At 32.2% G+C, this 22377-nt stretch overlaps 1 protein-coding gene across 1 annotated transcript in view; it reads left to right on the forward strand.

Annotated features, from left to right (window-relative positions):
* The first annotated feature begins 18430 nt into the window (after positions 1 to 18430).
* The window catches only part of LOC117207288 (neurotrimin-like), a 259977-nt gene continuing 256030 nt past the window's right edge, over positions 18431 to 22377 (forward strand). Inside the window, exon 1 of the mRNA XM_033447337.1 lies at positions 18431 to 18625. Coding sequence (XP_033303228.1) covers positions 18502 to 18625 — 124 coding nt within the window. The 5' untranslated portion in view covers positions 18431 to 18501. The remainder of the gene's footprint in view (positions 18626 to 22377) is intronic.

The raw sequence follows: 22377 nt of genomic DNA on the forward strand, positions 1-22377 counted from the left end.
TTATGAATTCCAGTATATTTATATAGGTAATCTATAATTTGTCTGTACAGCCACATTTCACCTGTTTATTGTTGTTGAATATTTACTCAATTATGTGATTTAAAGAATTTGTTACAAATTAATTTAAAATGTGGGTTTTTAATACAAGAGGTTAATGAGGAAGCACGCAAATTTTAATTATCTGTTTTGAAAGATAAAGTTTGTAGCGGTATAATTTGGGGTGGTGCAGGAAAAGGGAAGATCGGTAGAAACATGCGGGACTAAAACAGAATAGCGGTAGACTCGATGCACTTGAAACGAAGAGTCGCGTCAAGTATCATTATACCATTTTTGCTGCCTTGACTTTTCAAGTTGCAATTAGGAACTGCAATAGTGAACATTGAGGGACACGAGTGAAAGACAGAAAGTAGGTAGATGTTTGTATCTATATTTTCCCGATTTTTGACACATGTAAGTTGTCTCTGATACCATTCCACGTTAACTATAGTAACTCACTTGCATTTGTACTACTTTCCTGTATCTCAGTATATGTTAACTTCCTACTTCTTGTACTTATCGCGTTGTAACATGATATTAATATAATTCTTTATAACTATCTTTATTGTATGTATAGAATTAGTTAGAATATCTTTCGTTCATAATTATTGTCTTTTGGCAATCGTCGAATAATAATTGGCTTGTATTTTTGGAACTGCGAAGTGACACCGAAATGGGTGGTCCAGCTGTGGTCAGTCTGGTCTTCTCAAAGATCAAGAATGTTATACAAACATAAATCTGGAAATTCCAGCCTTTAAAAGTAAGCACTTTTTGCTTGCATTGAAATTTTATACGGATATCACGCATGACATATATAATATATATATAATAATATAACATATATATGTATTATATATAATTATTATATTATGTTATATATAATATTATGTTACCAATGAACGAATAGAAGATTTTATTTTCACAATAGTCAAGTAAAATTATATATATCTATTGAACTTACACAATTAGGCTTGTCCAACAAGTTTCATATAAATAAGTAGACTACAGATATTTATGCAAATTTATATATTTATGAAAATAATTGACAGAGTATAGGACGTAAAAAAAGATTTGTTTCATTTATTAAATATAATAACGTGCATTATACTGCTTTTTATTCTTACGCGTTGTGTTCATTCTATGAATATATTTTTTTGCCTTAAAATTTCTCATAAATGCATAGAAATGCTCGGCTGATCGATGGGTCTAGGTAAGTTTAGGTATTATAGTTGCTTTTAAAACTTTTTATGTATAACATTTTAATTCTCAAATTCATTAGCGTTTCTGTAAATGATAATAAATAATTCATAACAAACAATCACTTAAAATGACAAGATATTATAAATTATAACAATCATTCTGTCGGTATTAAAAGACATTTCTTTATCAGCAAATTTTTCACTTGTATCATATCAAATAGATAAATATAGACGTATGTATAATAATGTACTTCTTCCTCATTCTTTCTTGTTTATCCTGTTTATTGATGGTTAACCAATATTATATGCAGTTACGTCAAACAAGATTCTAAAGCATTGATAATATATGCATGTGTATGTACGTGCACGCGTGTTCGTTAACGATAACATTGCACTTGTTATCCGCCGAATTGAGTAAGTCATTGACCTTGAGTAATTTATTTGCGAGGGATTGTAGCAGATGTTCTGACTGATAAACGATCAACGTCGTTCTCCGAACGAGGAGAAGTTTTAGAACATTTCTTGTCTCTGATTACTGAGACGAAACTAGCAAATGTTCTGTTCGGCTGATAAAAGATGACTGTCTGTCTCCGACTGCTGAGACGATGCAAACGATTTGAAGAAAACTTACACTCTCAGACTGATGATTCTTATTCTACTACTGCTTGGGGAAAATTTTCACCTTTGAAAAGTTCGAACAAGAGTCGACGGATCGATTCGATCGATTTGCAAATGAGACTATTCTCTGCTACTGCCGAGAGTTATGAATGTTCAAACATTACTGGGCCAACTGATCGTTTCGGCTGATTAAACGATACTTTACTCTTCGACTGATGAGAGTATTTTCGATTTGAGGGTTCAAACGAGATTGGCCTTACTGGATCCGATTAGATTTGAACAAGCTCCAAAAGTGGAAATCGCAAAAATATGCATGCTGATTGGTTTCTATCAAACGCAAGAAAAACTCAATTAACATATTCGCTAGGTATTACTCGTGAATGTTCAAAGCATGCCCCTGGCGGGAAGAGGGTGAACAATACTAAATCGAACGTGAGACTTCGAATGAAAAGGTTGCGGAAATTCCTTGGAGTGGTCCTCGACCGATCGGAAAGTTATGTTTATGACACATTCAGCTATTGAGAATATGATGGCCATAGAAAACGAAAAGCATTGTTACAATTATTGAAGAGAGATCGTTTTGAATGCTAATGTTCCTACTCAAAAATAGCTTCTTCTCTTCGAAAGCCTGTGTTATAAAATTATCTACTAAAATTCTCACATTTTTGTTCCTTCAAATCTAACAGCATGTACTAAATGACTATACTTAATTGTTCAATTATTTCATTTAGAAACACAACATAGATTGTTTCATAGTCACAAATTATACTTCCTTCTTATTATTGGAAAAAAATTTACTTGTATAGATATTTTTAACGAATTACTCTGTTATCTCTACTAAAATATCATATTTATATACTACTTGTAAATGCATACGAACAGATTGTAGGACACAATCGACAATGGAGAAAACCTTGTTTTTAATAGATCCGTTTCTTCGAAGAGCTAATAACAAAGTCTTTTCTACAGCCCGTTTAATAAGTCTTTGAAAGTTCATCTTGCTTTGAATTCGTAGGTTTCACTGAAAGATGAATGAGTTCGGACGAAAGACAAAGCTTGGGATAGATGGATCTACGGTTCTTAGAGGAGCTGTAAGTAAACTATAGAGTGTATAGCTGCGGGCGTTTCCTGCAAGACGGAGGCTGAAATTAAAAACGTTCTGACTTAATTATGTTGCTTATCTTTCTACAAAAATTTAAAAAATCCAGAGAGTTATGCTTTTACAATGCAATAAAAAGAAAAACGATTACTTTTCAAGTAAGAAAATTGTTATATCGTATATATACATGTAAGTATATGGTATATCATGTGTATAATAGATTTTTGTAAGGCTTCTCTACTCTTTTATATGCAATTAATTTTCCCTTAGAAGTTTCATATACGCAATAAGACACACTAATTTAAATATTTTTGCCAAAATAATATTAGTGATAATATTAGTAATGACATTATCGATATTAGGATAAAAAATGCTATAAATGTATATTTTTCCTTAGAACTTTATCTCAATGTGAAATTTCCCATAATAGTTATTAATTAAAAATTTGTTATTAATTATGAATCAAAATATTTACTTTCAGTAACTTCAAGATTTACTTTTATTATAATATTTTTATTAATAATACTCCACTTTCTTTCTCTCTGCATGTCCATACATATATAATCGTAAAACATTTTACGTTCTTGATGGAACGCATAAAAATTGTTACTCCCAAGGGAGAAGTTCATGTGCATCCGATAACAATCAATCAAGGGAAACAAAAGAAGCGTTTACTCAACTGTAGCAACCCTTGTCTGCTTCGACAATAAAGGGGTGCCGCCAGATATGGGTGCAATATATTCATACAGTCACGTGCATTATTTTTACACATGAAAGAAATAAGCGTCTGTAACGGATCACGGTTAAAGCTTGAAAACGCTATGAACGAAATTCTTTTACCGAGCTTCAGGCTTCGGATAACTCCTTTTGTTTACCATTCATTGAATGCCAGTTCAGATAGATGGATTGCGTCGTACCCAACGAATCTATATTTAACTATATGATTGTCTTCATTTAATTATAATCTACGCCCTTATAACTGTTCCTTCTTTTTGCACCTGAAAATGTATTCATCGAATATTTTTAAGGCACACTAAATGTTTTGAAGGCAACACTTAAAAGTGCCTCCGCTTTGTACATATAAACAATTATAAATTGCATTTTGCTCTTTATAGAACACCATATTGGTGAAAAAAATCGAAGTAAAGGTTTTTAATAAAATGCGATTTTATATTTTATTCCAATGCTGAAACATTTAATTTGTGGAAAATATAAGTTACACACACGATTGTGTCAAACTCCAATGCATGTAGATACCATCGGTTTACGAGAAAACAGGTGTTTAAAATAAAAATATATTAGTCGTGTAAATTTTATATTCATAAATCCCAATAGAACAATAAACATTGGTTACTCTTCATTATTTTCATGAAATAAACGATTAGAGAAAAATGTGTACCATAAAGTATTAATATTTTTACATTTATTTATAAAACATTTTTTAATGTGCGGAATAGATCATTTTCAATTTTACAATACATATATACATATACATACAGGGCATTTCACCTAACTTTGCAATCCTTTATTACTTTCTTATTTGTTACAATACAAAAAAATGTTTCAAGAGAAAGTTATTGTATTTTACAGGGGAATTGGCCATTTTTTTAAACGGAATGGTCTATTTTTCTTAGTATTAAAAAGCTGAGGTCAAAACACAACCAATCACGTCTCATAGTAGGAGTAAAGTAACAGAGTACATATTCGCAAGTAAATGATTGAAATGAGAGCTCACGAAAAGACAATTACAGAAAATAAACACTTTTATCACATGATTTATTATTTTTACACAAATAAAATGTGCTCAGGACTCAAAGTTTATGTATATGGCTCTTACAAGGTTTTCCTAGTCATTTTCTATAATATCTAGATTCAGAAGTCTTGGTAAAGAGTCAAGGAGTTGTCTTCCACTTTTCTCACTAATAAACGTAACCTCTGCCTCAATGTATTGTCTCTGTCCTAAGCCAGTCCAAATACCATCTGTTCGATGACTGAATAATTGATATTTTTTATAAGTTATGCTTCCTAATAATTGAAACTACTTGTGTTTAATGAATTCCGTATTTTCACTTCAATGGTCAATTAGAATTGTTTCTCCTTTTCTTTCTAATCTCATCAAATCATTTTCCTGATCCTAGATTGAAACAATTATTTTTCGAATGAGATAACCATAAAACATTGACTAGTTCTTTTTTGTTTATTATTTGTTTATCATTAATTCTATCTCCATTTGCAGCATTGATGTCAATTAGCCGTTATAATATTAGATTTCTGATTAAAGCTTTGCGACATACTGCATAACGCGAAGCATCCAAATCTGCTATTCAAGTCAGCTGAAATTCTGTAAAACTATCTGAAACATTTATACTTTTTCGGTAGATCATTTATGACTTTGATAATTAACATGGTATCGAGGGCATTTTCTTCGATCGTTGTAAATTCTGTTTAATCACGAATAAATAGGATACAGGAAGAAATTATTACACATTGAGTGAATTTATATTGAAATTTTTCCCGTAAAGTTCTTGTTTTATAGTCATATTACGGAATAAAATGATATATTTTTCATACTTGTGTATTTCATATAATGGAAAGAAGAAAATATATACATGTTTTGCATATCTTATATGTTGAATCCTCCTTCTTCATGCACCGTCGGAATGAATACACTGAATTTTGCGTTTATATGATATTGTAATATTGGGAATAAGATATATATTATATTTATTTATTATTGATGATTTATTTACAATGAATGGATTGTACAGATGTTGATTAATCAGAAGAACGATGGTTGTTTAACGCGAACTAATCACAATAACGTACTATAATCTAGATAACTCGATAGTTAATTTACAACGGATTCAACGCTCTCTGTCTCACGCGGACGACACTCTCACGACAACGTTGGGCAACACTATCTCGACAACGCAACTCGCACATTACCAAATGTACAGTTTGATGGTGTTTTAAAATCTTAGACTGATAGGACTATGTTGTGTCTCAGACTGATGGGTCGGTCATGTGCAACGGTTCTGCGGCAGCTTTGATGCGAGTGTACCGGACTATGGGTTTTGGCAGCGTTATGTTTATCGTCTTGGAATCTCCGTAACGATGCGTACGCTTACATAGAATAGTATCTAGGACGGTAGATCTTGTTTATCCACACGATGAATGACATCGCGAATCAGCATCGTGATAATATAAAATAAACTACAGATTAGTAGCTAATTTAGATTAATTTACAGTTAATTTAAATTAAGAATCTCAGATAGTTTATTTCAATGATAAAGTTGCATAGTGTATCCTTTTTGTCTAACCACAATAATAAATTTCCTAATAATCATCAGTTGAGAAAGTGCGTGCGTGGGAGCGAACAAATTGGTTGAGGCGAAACAAATTTAACAACGCGAAATTCAGAGGGTTCCATTAGGTCTTGTCTATGTCAAGAATAGTTGCTATTTTTGAGAAATAGAACTTTAGCATTTCAAGCACCTGGGTGTCAACACTCAGATGTTACACGAGTAGCTTTAACTTTTTACATTGCTCTCTTCGGAACTCAATAGTCGTGATTCTGTTTTCTTAGAGTTTCCAAATGGTCATGCGATAGCCAACCTAATGGTTTCGGCGACAAAACTCGTTCCTTCTGTACTCTAGAATATTCACAGATGTCTCAATAGCACCACCTTGCTGTACACTCTCACATAGCACTAAGCCTCTGTCCCTCTTCCAAGGATACATTGCATAATGAAAGGAACTTGAAAAATCGTTTAAGAACTCGTTAGAATTGTATAGAATTTTGTAATGCTCATTAAAATCCGTTACAAGTCTGCAGAATTTGTAGAACACATATTGCTCTTAAAAAAGCTCTAACACACATACATATACACATGCAACATATAGATTACTTAGAGTGAACATTTATTTTTTTTAATTACATGAAATATATCATTATGTAAAATATCTTATCATTTTGTTCCACACTGTATGTCAGAAGAGTTACACGATTTAATAATAATATTAATTACATTTATCTTATAATGTAATCATTTATGAACTCTCAATTGATATTAAGCATGCAAAGAATGATATTTTATAGTTTATATATATAGTTGTATATAAGACAACCCCTACACATATCATTTGCGTATATAACTCTTACAGATAATTTTATTTCTGAAATCATCATGCATCATCTGTAGGTTTACCTATAAAGGTTAATCCTGTTTGTACGCATAACATGTCCGTGTCAAGTACATGCACGAAGAGGCATCTCGTGTAATATACGTTACAATTATAACGGCGCTGCTCAGTATCGCTATTTCATTTTAGTCCGTGTTGGAGATCAATATTAACGATGATATTGAATCTGGAAATTGGAAGTACCGTGTCGTCGGACAAACAAAATGAAATAAACAAAACTGCAGCGCCGGAACGCAGCCATGCGCCGCGCCGCATTTGTGGTGTTCTCGGATATGTCATATTATTTTATGTGTTTGCGATCAGCTACACGCGTAAATATTTTCGAAGGGTCAACCCGTTTGTTTCTCACCAGCTATTCGTAAAAGCGGAGAGGGGGCGGGGGAGAAGAATATCGTTAGGGAAACAATATTCAACTTAAATTTTGGAAAATGCGATGTTTTTGATAGCTCCATATGAAATACATGTTATTAGTTTTATAAAAACCTGTAAACATATTATCATAATGAATTGTATTCTTGGCAGCGTGTTAATCAAGTATGATCGCTTTCTCTTCGTCTATTATTCTATAAATTTGCTAACAAAGTGCAAACGAAATGTTTTTAAACATAACTTAAACATAAACTAGTTTTATGTATGTATTTACCTATGCAGTTGTGCATATGTTGTGCTGCATTTTTATATTCATGATGTCAAGTGATAAAACTGACCAAGTAATAAAATAGTATTGTCTTATGAGAATTCTAAAAAACACTAATTTGATTAACGTCAGCTGTAAGAATCCGATTGGTTTAAGGCTCGTCAATTGACAGCACAACACTAGCTACACTTTATTGTATGAGATAATCAACAAAATAAAATGGATCGCGCTGAAATACTTGTCCAAGGCGCACTACGTTCTTCATTCAACTGTGTTTTATTTCCATATTATAATATTGGTAGTTGTGTAAAATTATATGTATCATTTTACTCGGTTTAAGAATTTTTGTTTTATGCAGTATTATTCGGTGTAATACTAACAAATTAATAATTTCTTTCAATTTTTCTAGAAACATAAAAGACAAAAAACGTTTCGTACTAATTTTAATAAAAAGGAACAGCGAATTGTAGGTAGTTTTTTTAGTCATAATTTCTATAATTTCAAGGAAGTGGGGTTGACAAATTGCAATACTTATCATATTAGGTAGTGGCTGACTAAATAAAATGTAATTTTCTAATGAAAAAGACTATTATTTTACATATCTATAACTTAGAAATACAGTAACATAGATGCGAAATGGATTACTAATACCTAGACCTACATTTTCACATCCATATGAATGATAAATGTAAATACTAAAATATATTCACATTTTCTGCATAAAAAGATAAGAAAGTTTGACATCCTCAAAGAGCGATTTGCTAAAGCATTTTGTGTCGAGGAAGAAGCGTCAGTCAATGAAGAAAACTGAAGGAGTAGAGAATGATAGGAGGATGTAAGGGGGAACAGTGCATTTGACTTTCCTATCGGCGTCGAGTGCTCATAAGCGTTTAAATGATTCCCCATTTGTGAAACACTACTGACAGCTATTCAGGCGTATTTCTAAAACGAACTATTCTTGTACAAAAGCTCGACGGCCTCTTTACCCTATCTTTCCCCTTTAACGCTTTGTGATCTGTTTTAAAACCGAAGCGACGTTAAAATATGGAGCAAAATTTTGTTGCATTCTCACTTGCTTTCGTTCCTATCCTAATTACAGGAATGTCGCATATATTTCGTAGAATTTTCATAAAAGTAATTTATTTAAATATAAAAAGACATTATTTATTATACATTTAAAGCTCTAATATCCATAGATCTGATTATGATGCAACGTGAAAATGTTTTTATTTTTATCTTATGTCTGTTGATGTTGATGTAACATAAGTTTCAAGAGTTTATTATGAATTTATTGTAGAATATTCTTTTTCTAATGTTTATTATAAATTGCAATCATTTTTATTATATTTTATTATTTACATTCTTATTATTTGTATTCTATAACTGAAAAGAGGCAGCTTGAATTTTTGTTAATTGTGCAAGAAATGTTATCGTCGTAAAATATTCTCTGTCGAACTAATTACTTGTCCTTTTAACAATATTGCGCCCGTAATTAAAGGCAAACGTCAAGGATATTATTGTTAAGGAATTATATTGTTAACTCTGACATGGGTGAGAACCAAAATACAATCTGATTACTATACATATCCATAATGATTACGTCACATAATATCGGTACATATACAAATTCACACACATAAACAATATTTTAATAACGCAATCAAATATTTCATCGAACCCTATGTAAATTAGCCTGTTCGTAGTATATTCTCTTTTTCCCGTTTTCTTACAATAAATTAAATGAACGATACCTCAGAAATATTAATTTAAAGAAAATAAAGAGTAATTTAAAGTAAGCTTTAACTTCGAATAATATATCTGCACATGTTATTCGAATTTAATAAAATTCAATATGAATTGAAAAAAAAAAGAATTTACAAACGAAATGTTGCATTAACGCCATCGTTGGTCGTTACTGGATTAAAAATGTTGAATGGAGGAGCATCATGAAGGTCGTATGCATGCGTAAAACGTAGATATGTTTATCTCTACTTTGAGGGAATAAGATGATTGTAGTTTGGTTGGATAGTACTATAGGTCAGGTCATCGTACCACAAAGGCAGGTTTGTACGAGGTTGTAGAGGGTGTTGAAGCTAAAACAGGAGAAGCGCTACTGGGAACAGAAGGATAGAAGGGGCAAGGGTCGAGTAGGATGGAGGCAGTGATGTAGAAGGAGGAAGAGGTAGAGTAGCAGAAGGACGAGGCTGGTAGCACCCGGTATAGGCACTATTCCGTTGAAAGCCTGTCCTTGCATTCCTTGGTAACCTCGTTATGTCACCCACTCAACTTAACCGCTAGATCGCGTATACTATGAGGGAAGCACGTTTCCGGAATCGGGATTACCGCTTCCATGTCTATAGGAAGTTACAGGATCATTTACTGTTGACAAGTAGGACCTCTGTTAACGGCCTGTACTACATTCAAGAACTATTTGATGGATTGGAGATTTGGGATACGAAAAAGCTTGTCAACAACAGGAGACTTTGGATGTATAAACTATAAATAAATTTCATAATGGGTCGATATCACGGCTTCTACCGCAACGGGATTCTATATATTTAAGACCTTCTTCTGCTTGCACCGTATTCGATTCATTACAGAGATCAAAGTCAAAGAAACCGGAGGTCGCAATTTAACCGTTCTTTTGAAAAATGATGCTATAGTTTCCTGACTTTACATTTCGCAGTTAGGCAGATAGGAAACAACATGATATTAAGTAAAAAAAAAAAAAAAAAAGAAGGAAATTACTCCCTGGCACGTAAGACAGGGCATCTCAAATAGAATAACGTACCTAACATCATGATTTCAAATTATTCCAAAACTACTTACTATATGAAAAATCTTTCAAAGACGCATCGAAGAGAACACGATTGATAGTATGTATTAATTCTTTTATAGGTAATCGCGTAGAGGATATATGAAGGTTAACTATGTTTTTTTCGTAGAATAGGATTATTTTACGTGTTAATCGATCCGCCGTATTATTGCCTATAAGTATATACTCATACCAAAAAACAATTAGTTTGGGAGATATTTAAATAAACTGTGGTTTTAAAACAAGTAACAAAAGTAATGAACGTCTCCTGAACTGATTCTTTGGCATTTTATAGCATAGTAAATTAATACTTTCCTATATAGAATAACGAGATGCATCGACCAAAGTATAAAGAAATGTGATTCTATTTAAAAACTGTATAGTTAACCTGCAAACAAATTAATAATATCAAGCCGTGTCTCCTTTGGCAATGTTTAACTCCTGTTTGAAAGGTTTTTTCATACTAATGTTACAGTTGAAAACTAGCTTTCTCCATTCGAGCTCCCGAAACTTTTTCAAAAAACACTCAAGAAATGGAAGTGTCTTTTAACCTAAACATTCCTCATCTAAAGCGGTAGATTGATCTAAAGTTGTGATTAAGTCGATCGCCGCAGTGTAAGAACGTCCGAGGAGAATTGTTTCTCAGAAATTTGGGGATTAATACTTTCCCACATGCAAACGAATATGATAAGTGATACATTGAGGATCTATCCTGCCATGAAATTTCGTACTTTCATGGTATATAAGCAGCCGAGGAATCGTGCTTCTCGGATAGAACATCACGGAAGGTCCCTGTATAACTTCGCGTTGCGTTTGTTAGAAAGTACTATAGTGGGATCGGGCTAAAGTTCCTTCTCGAATCAATCGTTAACCCTACGGAATCCTCAAGTTGAACTAAATTCTATTCAGCATTACTTCGACACTGCTTTTAGTCTCCGCATTGCTAGTGTGTTAAAAACGAGCATCCAGTCGTAGGTAGTATTACATACACTTATGCACTTGTATTGTACATTTGTACCAATTTTTTATTATAATATACATATTTGTGTTCTCGTGTAAATTGGAGTCCAGTTATCTTAAACCCTAATATTCAAGCCAGCAATCCATACAATCCAGCTGAACATTTCCACACTACACGATTTTATCACTCGAATCGTTTCGACTTTTATTAATCAATATTACGAGGCCTATACTAATATTTTCTGCGATATGATCCCCTGATTTCGCATCAGGTTCGTTTGCACGTCTCCACACCCAAAAGAAATCTTTCCAACCTAGTGATTCCCCGATTTCGCATCGAGTTCGTTCACCAAAGCTAAACCCTTCGTGCGATTCCCAGATTTTGCATTAGTTTCGTTAGCATCATTTAGCTCCCTGATTTCACACCAGATTCGTCTGTATTTTCTCTAGTCCCCTAACAGCTTCCCGACTTCGCATCGAAATGGCCTGTGCTATTTTCCAACTTCCGAGCAGTTCCTCGATTTCGTATCGAGTTTGTCTGCGCCATCTCTCCTAGTGACTCTACAAGTTCGCATCGGGTTCGTTCACGAACTTTCAACCTTCTGCTGCGCTTTAACCTAGCGCCAGCTTCGTTCGCACATGTCTGTATCCTAGAGGCTTCTTGGTTTCGCATCAAATTCGTCCTTGTAAATAATAATTCTAGCGGCTCCCTGATCTCACGTTAGGTTCATGCACATATCTGCTGACACACTGCAAATCATTGATATGTACGTTGCAACCGTATTCCTCATCGACCTCTCGCGCTGCTCGAAACTCCGGCTCGTAACATGGTATGTAATTTTATGATAATTTGAAATTATGAAGTTAGATACTTCGTTACATGGAATATTTTCTCTCGTTAGTATTACGTTATTTGTCTTTTACATAATTGCAAAATGTATTCATATTGTGAATGATGTCAATACAAGCGCCAATGGAACTCTGACATCACACTGCAGGAAAGTAATGTTTTATCACAACCTTTTTTTTTTGTTAACATTTTACACCGTACTGAACTCGTTAATGAATATGGACGTTTGTAACAACACCAACAGTTTTATAATATTTAATACTAATTTACAATACATTTTAGTAATTTTAATACTTGCGTCCATTATTGTCCATAATTCGTAAATTATTGCTCGAATAATAGTAAAATATCAAGATACTTGCTATTTTCATAAATGTGTAGTAGTGCAAGGAAATGAGATTATAGCACCAATGTACGAAGAAATAATTTATAAACGGCTAATTATCAGGTGTCTTTAGATCCATGATTTTTGGAATCAATGACGATTCCAATTTCCTTACGTTTATGCTAGGCAAATAATTGAATCCTCTGAGGTTCCATCGTCCTAATTATGAGTCTCTTCATAGTTAAGTAACATTTCTAGTGGCAATTAGCCGTTGTTGACAAACGCAATTTGCGAGATGTAACTTTGTGGCTATACAGTATACAGGTAGACAGAAGGGAGCGTGCCTGCCTTGTGCTGCGTTCCTAAATACATCGGCATCGTATCTGTCGTTGCATCCTCGGTAGAGAGCATCGGTTGTTGCTTTCGAAGTAACCAAGCGTCATGTCCTCTGCATCCTTGTTTACTAACACGAAGATGCGTGCTCATGCTCTTCCAAAGTGTTTTGGTTAGAATGGAAATCACATTATAAACCTTTGTTCAACTGGGATGGCATAAGATTCAGGAATTATCTCTTACAAATAACTGCATATATGTATAAAACGATTGCAAACATGAGATTATATACACTTGTACGTATGTATTTACATATCATGTGCTTAATTAATTATAGAATAAGCATTTTGAATGAGTATATAAGATAATATGAGTCATAAAAATAATACATAAAAGAATATATACGATACTTCCGAAATCATCATATAATCGGAAAGAAAGTAATATTTTATGTAAAAGGAAGTTGAAAGTATATGGAATAATTTTGCCATATTATGCTCCGCTTTCAAGATAAACCGAATATTCATTAAATAGGTGTATGAATTTGTTTAACTAGTTAGTACTGTTGTATTTACAAACAATGTCAGTCAATATTTGATACAATTAGTAATAATCCAACAAGAGTTTACAATTTTAATAATCAAGGTGGAAAATGCTGAAAATACTGAAAATTCTCTTGATGTCACAGGCAGATCTGCTCTTTCGACGAATTATAGAAATTTAACATGGTCTTTTTATCTGTAGGATCACATGAAAGAAACAGTTGCTATAAATAATCCAAATCGTCAAAGATTAAAAGATAACGTAGTGACCAGTTCACGCTTTTTAATTTATTGAGCTATTTAATTTAATTTACCGAGGGTCTGTTAGTGACATCAAGAGCAACAGTTCGGAATTTTGTAAATTATCAGAATTTTTTTATCGAATAATTTAAAATTATACTGACTTCTGAGTTATAAACATAATTATCACGGTTGTAAACATAGTTTATAAACTCAAACAGAAATACCAATGGTTAGCCAAATTGGATGAACTAAGCAGATTATGGTTGGTTACGTGTACACGTACTTAACGAAAATCTAAACTCGATTTTCTCGGTAATGGCATCCGATATGAAGATTTATTCTATAAAATGGACTATTTAGCACCATCTCAATTATTTTTGCTATAATAGTCTAATTAAGACATCTTTTAGCAGGAATAGTCACTTTAGACTTATGGTACTTACTTATGTAACAATTAACTACTTAAATATTTTTATGATTTCTAAAAAATGTATTAAATTATAATGTCAATACTTCAATAATAATTATCGTACCCCACTTCAACGCTAATGAAATTTCAAGAAGTTTTGTATAGCAGGCATAATACATTCATAAAAGCTTTCTGTTTCAACTACTTTGATCGTCAAATTGATGTTTATATTACAAGGCAGGAATATTTTAAGCCTTGGAACAGGTGTATGCTCTACACCCTGCGCCCTGGTAAGTTTTGTAGATACAAGAAAACAGAAAGAGCAATTGGAAGGTTCAATGATAAAATGCAAACTATTTTGGGGGCGAGTTGTCGTTGAGTATGGTCGATTGACTTCAATATGGTCAAAAGGAAAAAAGGGCGGGAGAAGAATTTTCACTCGTACTCCAGAATTCAAGGACTAGCGTGATACTGGCAGGCGATAGTTGTGCAGCAAGGAGTGTGCAAACGTTAGCAAGAGAGGAGAGAAAAGCCGAGGCCGAGCTCTAGGTAGGGTTACTAGCAGGGGGTAAAGAGAAAAGGAAACGAAAGAGAAGAAGAAAGGAAGACCAGCATCGTCAGAAGTTGGAAGCTACAATGGCAGTGTGTCTTCTGGCGCCTTCGAGTCTCTCAGACACGCCTTCTAGCATGAGCATCTGCAAGAACTTATTCTCCACATACCGTTCTTCCATATGCCACGATTTTGTAATCCACACCTCTACAGAATCATTATTCACTCCCAGACATCTTGCAACGTGTAGGAGTGGAAACATCGACAACGAGGATAGTTACATGTTATTCCTAGGTAAATTCTATACGTCGGGCTAACAATTTTTTTTGTACAGACTACAACTATTTTGCACAGTGTTATACATTTTTGCTTCAACTTCTTTTCCTAATTGTACTTCGAAGAAAAACCATTGTAGTTATTTATTAGAAATTTACAATTTTGCATTTAGTATAAAAGTCCTACGATAAAATAATAACTATAATTTAAAAAATAATTCTTCATATTGTTTATCTAAATTATGTCTTTTATACGTGTTGATTTCACGCTCATGCGTTCGTTACGCTTATTTATTGTTTATTATTTTTACTTGTGATAACTATTTTTCCATAGAATACTTCAACGGAAAACAATTATTACATGGTAATTTTTCCATAAAAACCTTTTCCATACTACCTGATCTATTTTCATATGAACTATATAGAATTTAAAAATATGCGTTTTAAAATTCAATTTAAAAAAATTTTGCCGGACTATCGTTATTGTAACAGCTTTAGTGATATTTATTAGACAAAATATTTTCAATATTTAATTTTCAAATTTTTTATTTTACATGATACCAATAGTTATCCAAGACTTATACTTAATTATAATCATGTTTTCATAACATTAATTTAATTTTGTGTAGGAAAATATATTAAACAAAATATAAAATTTGAAAGAACTGTTAGCATAAATTGTATATGGAAAAATATATTAGCGAATTTATTGAAATTGAATTTATATGCACAATATTTTGTAACTTTATACGATACAGGAGATTTACGATTATTTAACGCAAGTGTTCAATATATAATCCCCATCGTTTCACGTTTATAGGTCTATTCAGTTCAGGTAGATGATTAATATCGCTTAACGGTCCATCGTAATCACAATAGAAGCAGCTTCGATGATCCCTAATCTTAGTCATTAAGTGTACTGTGGTCTCCGTTGATTGAATAATCGACATTCCTCGTCAATTGATGAATATCCCGTGCATTAAAATATTTTAATCATTTAACCAAAGCACATATTATTTACGTTTAATTTAAGATATTTTTTGTATAATATATAAAATTATATATATATATATTATTTAGGTTTACCTGAGTCTTCATTTCTATAAATTACATTTTATATTGTTATACTAAATATTAATCAGTATATAAATGCATAATTATGTTTATAGCTGCGGTAAATATTTATGAAAATGTACCTAAAATGTGAGCTTCTTTAAGACAATTTATATGATAATGAGGAATACAATAGTGATCACGAAATGCTCTCACAACTTATTTACCTACTGCTTCGAATTGAAGGTGTTGAGAGATGCTTTGAATGAGATTAATAGAAAGATAGATAGATAGTGAGGGTGAGGGAGAAAGAGAGAGAGAAATAGCTAATCATAAAATAAATAAAATAGCTAAATTACAGATGAAATAAATTAATTAACTTTTGATAAAATTAAAAAACCAATTATATTTTTATATATTTTGACTCCAACATGTAATGTGAAGTTATGCTGCACATTACACAATTACACTTTTTAATCTATTGTTTAATATTATTTAATATTTTTTGAAGAATCGTAAATGAGAGTACATTTACAATTGACGTAAATTCCAATTTTTAAACTATTAAATTAATATAGATGTTAATTAATTATTTGCAATAATAGTTTGAGTATTGTTACAACAACAAAAAAGGAAGAATTCCAAGAAATTATATATATTTGACTTTTCTACATTGATTTGAAATTAATTTTAAATTGACTTTTTTGTAAGTCTTTTTTTAATATTTCGAGGTCATTTTGATCTTTTTTTGTAACCGAGCGTTGTTTCTATATAGTTTTGTAACCGATACAAAAAGAAATTTAATGACGAGTTTATGAATTTGCGACTTAAACCTGAATATTTACAAAATATTGATTTCATTAAAGCATTAACTTAACTTGAAAAGAGTAGTTTTTTGTCAATATGCGACAAATAACTCAACAATAGTATGATGTACTTTCTATCTATTATGTCATTAATATCAGGACGCCAATTAAATCGATTTTACTCAAATCCACGCTTTCGATCGAACAATAGAGTTGACTGCAAGATCACTTTGTAACATTACTCCACTCGCATTTTTTATCTTCTTCTATATTTTATTTTCTGTGATACATGTATAGATATTATCTACCAAGAAGTTCCAACAAGTATTAAAGATACGAAGCCAGCATATTATCAATGTCTGCTGTATAATTAAGTGTAATATATTCTAGGCTATATATTTTTCCTATATGAAATAGGTGCAGAGAGTATTCATAGAATGATTGATTACAGTTAAAACATTGTACTATTACATTTATTAGCCAATATTTTTGAAATAAATATGCTATATACACGTATCTCTCTTCTGCAGTTTCTGAAAAAAACATTAAACGAACAGAAGATAAATATTCGTGTTGTAAATATGTAAATATGTTTTATTATAAATTGCAAATATGTATCTAATGTAAAAATGTACTCTAGTTTATGAAATAGCAGAAACGGGCATAGAATAAGTAATAAATATTCGTAGAGCTATAATTTGTTAGATCTCATCTAAATACATATATTATAAATGTGGTATGAATGATTCCATACAGTAGTATTGACGCGTAAATATGAAACGTTTGCCTAGAAACGTCGTTTAAAATATAATTTTTTCACGGAAAGTTTCGTTTCCGAAAAAATTGTATTTGAAAATGTATCGAATGCATGTATATTGGGCTATTCCTTGGCTAGACATGTTCAAAGCCTATTTCCTTCAAAATGGAATCTTAAATGAAAATATTTTTTTCAATATTTTCGACTTATTTTCGCATGTGGAATCACCTCCAGTCGATTGTCTACTCTTGTTCAGTTGGAAATTGGTTAAATTTAGATTACGTACTTGACAAGTTTTCAAACTCGATTTTTCCAGGAGCCTCTAACGTAGTTTTGTTATTGTTGATAGATGTGTAATATTAGATACTAATCTTCTGATATTTGTCATTGTTTGATACATATTTCGAAAACTAAAGTCCAATAGTGCTAAATACAGGGACAAGGCAGTCCAAAGAACATTCTACAGGTGATTCTATCTTTTCACAAGTAAGCAGAACGTTGGCACCAACTCAGGGAGTTATAGCGATAATTAATCGTCACCTATTGATAAGAGATAAGTGAGTGGGATTAAGAGGGAGATAGAGTGGGAAAATGGGTAAGCACAAGAGTTAGGAAGCCTAGAACGTTGAAGCGTCTGCGCGTGGCGGGAAAGGAATTGTGGTAGGGAGAATATAGGGTGCGAAAGCAAGTAGAAGGGAGAGGGGAAAGAGAAACATGCTCTTGGGGTTCGCAAAGCGCGATCCCTCAGTCGGGATGCCGGCCGCGTACCCTCTCCTCCATTTGGTACCGTGATGTTCAGTGAACGTGTGAAGCGTGTTTTAGAGACCATTGGGAACCGTTCGCGGTTCTTCACCACGGTTTTCCTGGTTTCGACATTCGCAGCAAGTGTTTGGACGGATAACTCCACCGGTTCCGGTGAGTGCGTACTTACTAATCTATGGCTAAACTCGTGGAGCACGTTCGACGCTCGGCTCTTGGTGGCGGCAAACATCGAAACAGCATTTAAGCGAAGTTTGTGTACACGCTTCTGTTCGTTCTGTTGACGTCTCGCAACTCGTACACGTGTATTAGCTGTGTGCGAAAATCTAACGGGTTCCGTTGCCTGTCGCCACCACCGATGACGTTTCAGGGGGACTTCTGTCCTGGAATTTTACGACGAAAGTTCAGATTTGGCATTTTACGTGTCAATGTGACGGTGTTTCTTGAAACGGAATTACATTGCGCAGTGAATGTGTCGAAACAATGTTAAAACGAATGTACATGTTTCTCTGTGAAATTTGGTGACATCTATTAAAAGGGTGATTTGTACGCTTCATATCTCTACAATTCATAATTCGTCCACTGTACTATTCGTTTTATATCGTTTCTTGATATATTACGGGCAGATTGCAGTTGACTTCAATCCCTAAAGCAAGTGTTGCAAAGTATTTCCAATAAGCGTGCTGTTTTATCAAACTTGTAATTATAAATGACAAACATAATAAAAGTTAGTCAGATGCTTGAAGAGTAAGAAACAGCACATGTAGTCGATTTACAGACCACATCATGTGTTCGGTATACTTTGCGTATCTACGGCCGTGTCATTGAAAATTGCTTGTCTACTTTGTAATAAGAATTTCACAATTGTGATATAATAAAATTGTAAAATATTTGAAAGGCTCTTTTTTTCAAATTCATTATTTATATGTGAACTTGATTAATTAAATGGATGACCATTTTTACCTTATTCTTTCCAAGGGTCACTAATATAGCACTTGAAATGTGATATAGAAATATATCTTTTACATTTATATGTAACTTTCATAAAATTACAAATCTTTCATTGGCCTATAGTGAATTTCTGTGGTATGAGAAAATTAATATGTCGTCAGTGGAAGAACTACGTGCCTGGCTAAACATGATATGGTATTTCAAATTGCGCACAATCATATATTAAGTAACTTCCAGAGTAAACGAAGATATAAATCTTAAATTCGATTTCAATTACTACCATTACCATTCGATAAATTGAAACGACTACCAAACAAAGTAGGAAATGTTAAGGTCTATGTGCCTATAATTAAATGTTCATAAACGTTGTTGCATTTCAATAATCTGCGGTTATTTAAGTTTACAGAAGTTAACGTGTAAATAGTAATGGCGGTTATAATTAATCTGTTTCGAATAAATATTCGTTAACAATTGTCATTATAAATACGTTGTCGTATGTGATTTTAAAACGTATTTTATGTGCTTAAATTTCTATGTAACGTGAACAATTGATCGGGATTAGATTCACCAGGACGCAGCATTAAATTCTCATTAATGATGCTTGCAAGATATCTGTATTCAGTTTCAATCCTGTGGCTGCCATCATTACTGTCCAAAGTTATTTCGTGTATCTAACTTGTGATACCATACGTATGCTGTAGCAAGTAGAAACACAGTTTCACACTGTTATCGGTGAATACAATCACGTCCATTTTCACAGACTTCGTGTAGAATCACGTACATACACGGCGTTTAGAAATTGTTGTGTATAGCATTAGCTCGATTACATTAATATCCGCGTTCCTGCTGGATATGGCTACTCGCAAGATGCGTTACTTGTTTCTACTATGATTGTATTCTGTTCTTTCTGTCATTATTTATTTTCACTTCTATCAGTTCGTATAAATATTTGTTTTATTTACATTCAAACAAAAATATCATTTCTGAATTCGAATTCAAATTCAGTTTGATTCATAAGTTCTTTACCAGAAATGATGCATTGATTTTGGAAAAATTTGAATGTTGACAAAAAATAACAATTAATATATCTGTATTTCATATTGTCAATATTATTCTACAATTTAGAATTTTTCTTCAGTCATAAATCAGAATCTAACGTTTTACTTTGACCTTTAGCACTACCTATAAGATGTATAAATGTATAAATAAATGTATGATATCATTATTTAGTTTCGGAATAGGTATCTACAATATCAATTCAATGTTATTTATATTATATATATTATTTATATTACTTATATGAAATTATGATATTTTATGCAATATAGCGTGCTTTATTTCGACTGTAAAAAATAATTTCAAAATTAACTGTGATAAATTTAAGAAATAATATGCTATATAAATTATTTCAATAATTATCTCAGCTAAAATTAACATTTTTAAATACTTGGCCGTAAGATATTCTGTTATATTTGTTATATCCTTGTTCAAATATATTGATTGCGCTATAATGTAATGGAAACTTAATTTTATAAGTTTCTTCGAAACTAATCACTTTTTAATTTGAACCTTTATAATAATATTTCGGGCTGCTGTAATCAACGTTAATGACGACATTACAGTTTGCGGTCGTCTGCGCTAGATGATTAGGTCACCTAACTTTTATACAATAATGATTATCTGATGCTGTTGCACGAAACAATGGGCTACGCTACTTTTTCATTCGTTAAAACTGAATTGTTTTAACCATTTAACAAGTTTGAAAGCAGTTATCGTTGTTCAAAGTTGCTCACCGGTTTACTGCTAACAATGGGCTTCGGAGAATTTCATACACTTAGAGTACTTCTCTGGATTGTTTGAAACCTCAGTTTTATGCTGAATCTCGATTTAATATCGACTCGATTCGATTGGAAACGTGTAAGTCAATTAAACAATTATTCATTTACAATATTTAATTGCCGGAACATAAACGACGAGTCAGCAATAAGTTTTTATCTTTATTTCTGCTTTTACATTTATCTGATAATCTAAATACATAATTCAAGTGACCATCTACTGGATTTTAAATTTATCGAAAAGTTTGCATTCTAGTGTGTTCACTTTTAAGGTATTGCAAGAATTTGGAATTTTGCATATTATCGAATGTTTTCTAATTTCAAATTAGTGATTAATTAATATGTGTAATGGTAACTTAAATTTATATATTAAATTTGATAAATATTATTGCAAACATGGTTATGTTCCCATCAAGGCTAAATCAGAAATAAATAACATTAATTATGTTAGTGGTGGAATAATAACGTGTAAGTTTCTCATCAGTTTTGTTTTTATTTTTCAGTGTAATAAAAATATTCGTACGCTATAAGTATCATATGAAAGAGAAAAGTATTCGGCGCATCAGTTATGCTCGTACTTGTTCTATATTTAAGACGAATTATGAATTCCATTGCTGAATGTACCAAAGGCAAATAGAAATAAGCTTAGGATCAGTGCATCTTTTAGGTCGACAATAATATTGCCAGAAAAATAAAAGATATCCACCATTCTTTCTTACAGTAAACCACAGGCAATTCATAGACGTTAAACCAGGAATTGCACCTTTATGAAAGAGACTTCTGCTACCAATATTTTACAAATCTGGTTGTATACATATTTATTTGTGATATTGTACATTTTTATTAAAATTAAGAAATTGATGTTATATTTTATTCAAACTAGCCAATTGCATCATTAAATTATTAGTATACTTAAAACCAATTTTGTTCGACACATGTACATTGTCTATCTTTTTTGTTAGTTACATTCGACTTTTTACTAATACACAATAGCGCGATAAATTTTTAGCTATCTAATTTTATGATAAATTTGAAAGGAATTAGATTCTAAAAATAAAACATAGAAACATAATATATTCAATAGAAATATATTACACATATGTAGATATATCACTATTTAAA

This window comes from Bombus bifarius, unplaced genomic scaffold (genome assembly GCF_011952205.1).
Source record: "Bombus bifarius isolate JDL3187 unplaced genomic scaffold, Bbif_JDL3187 scf7180000008026, whole genome shotgun sequence".
In the NCBI taxonomy this organism is placed as follows: domain Eukaryota; kingdom Metazoa; phylum Arthropoda; class Insecta; order Hymenoptera; family Apidae; genus Bombus; species Bombus bifarius.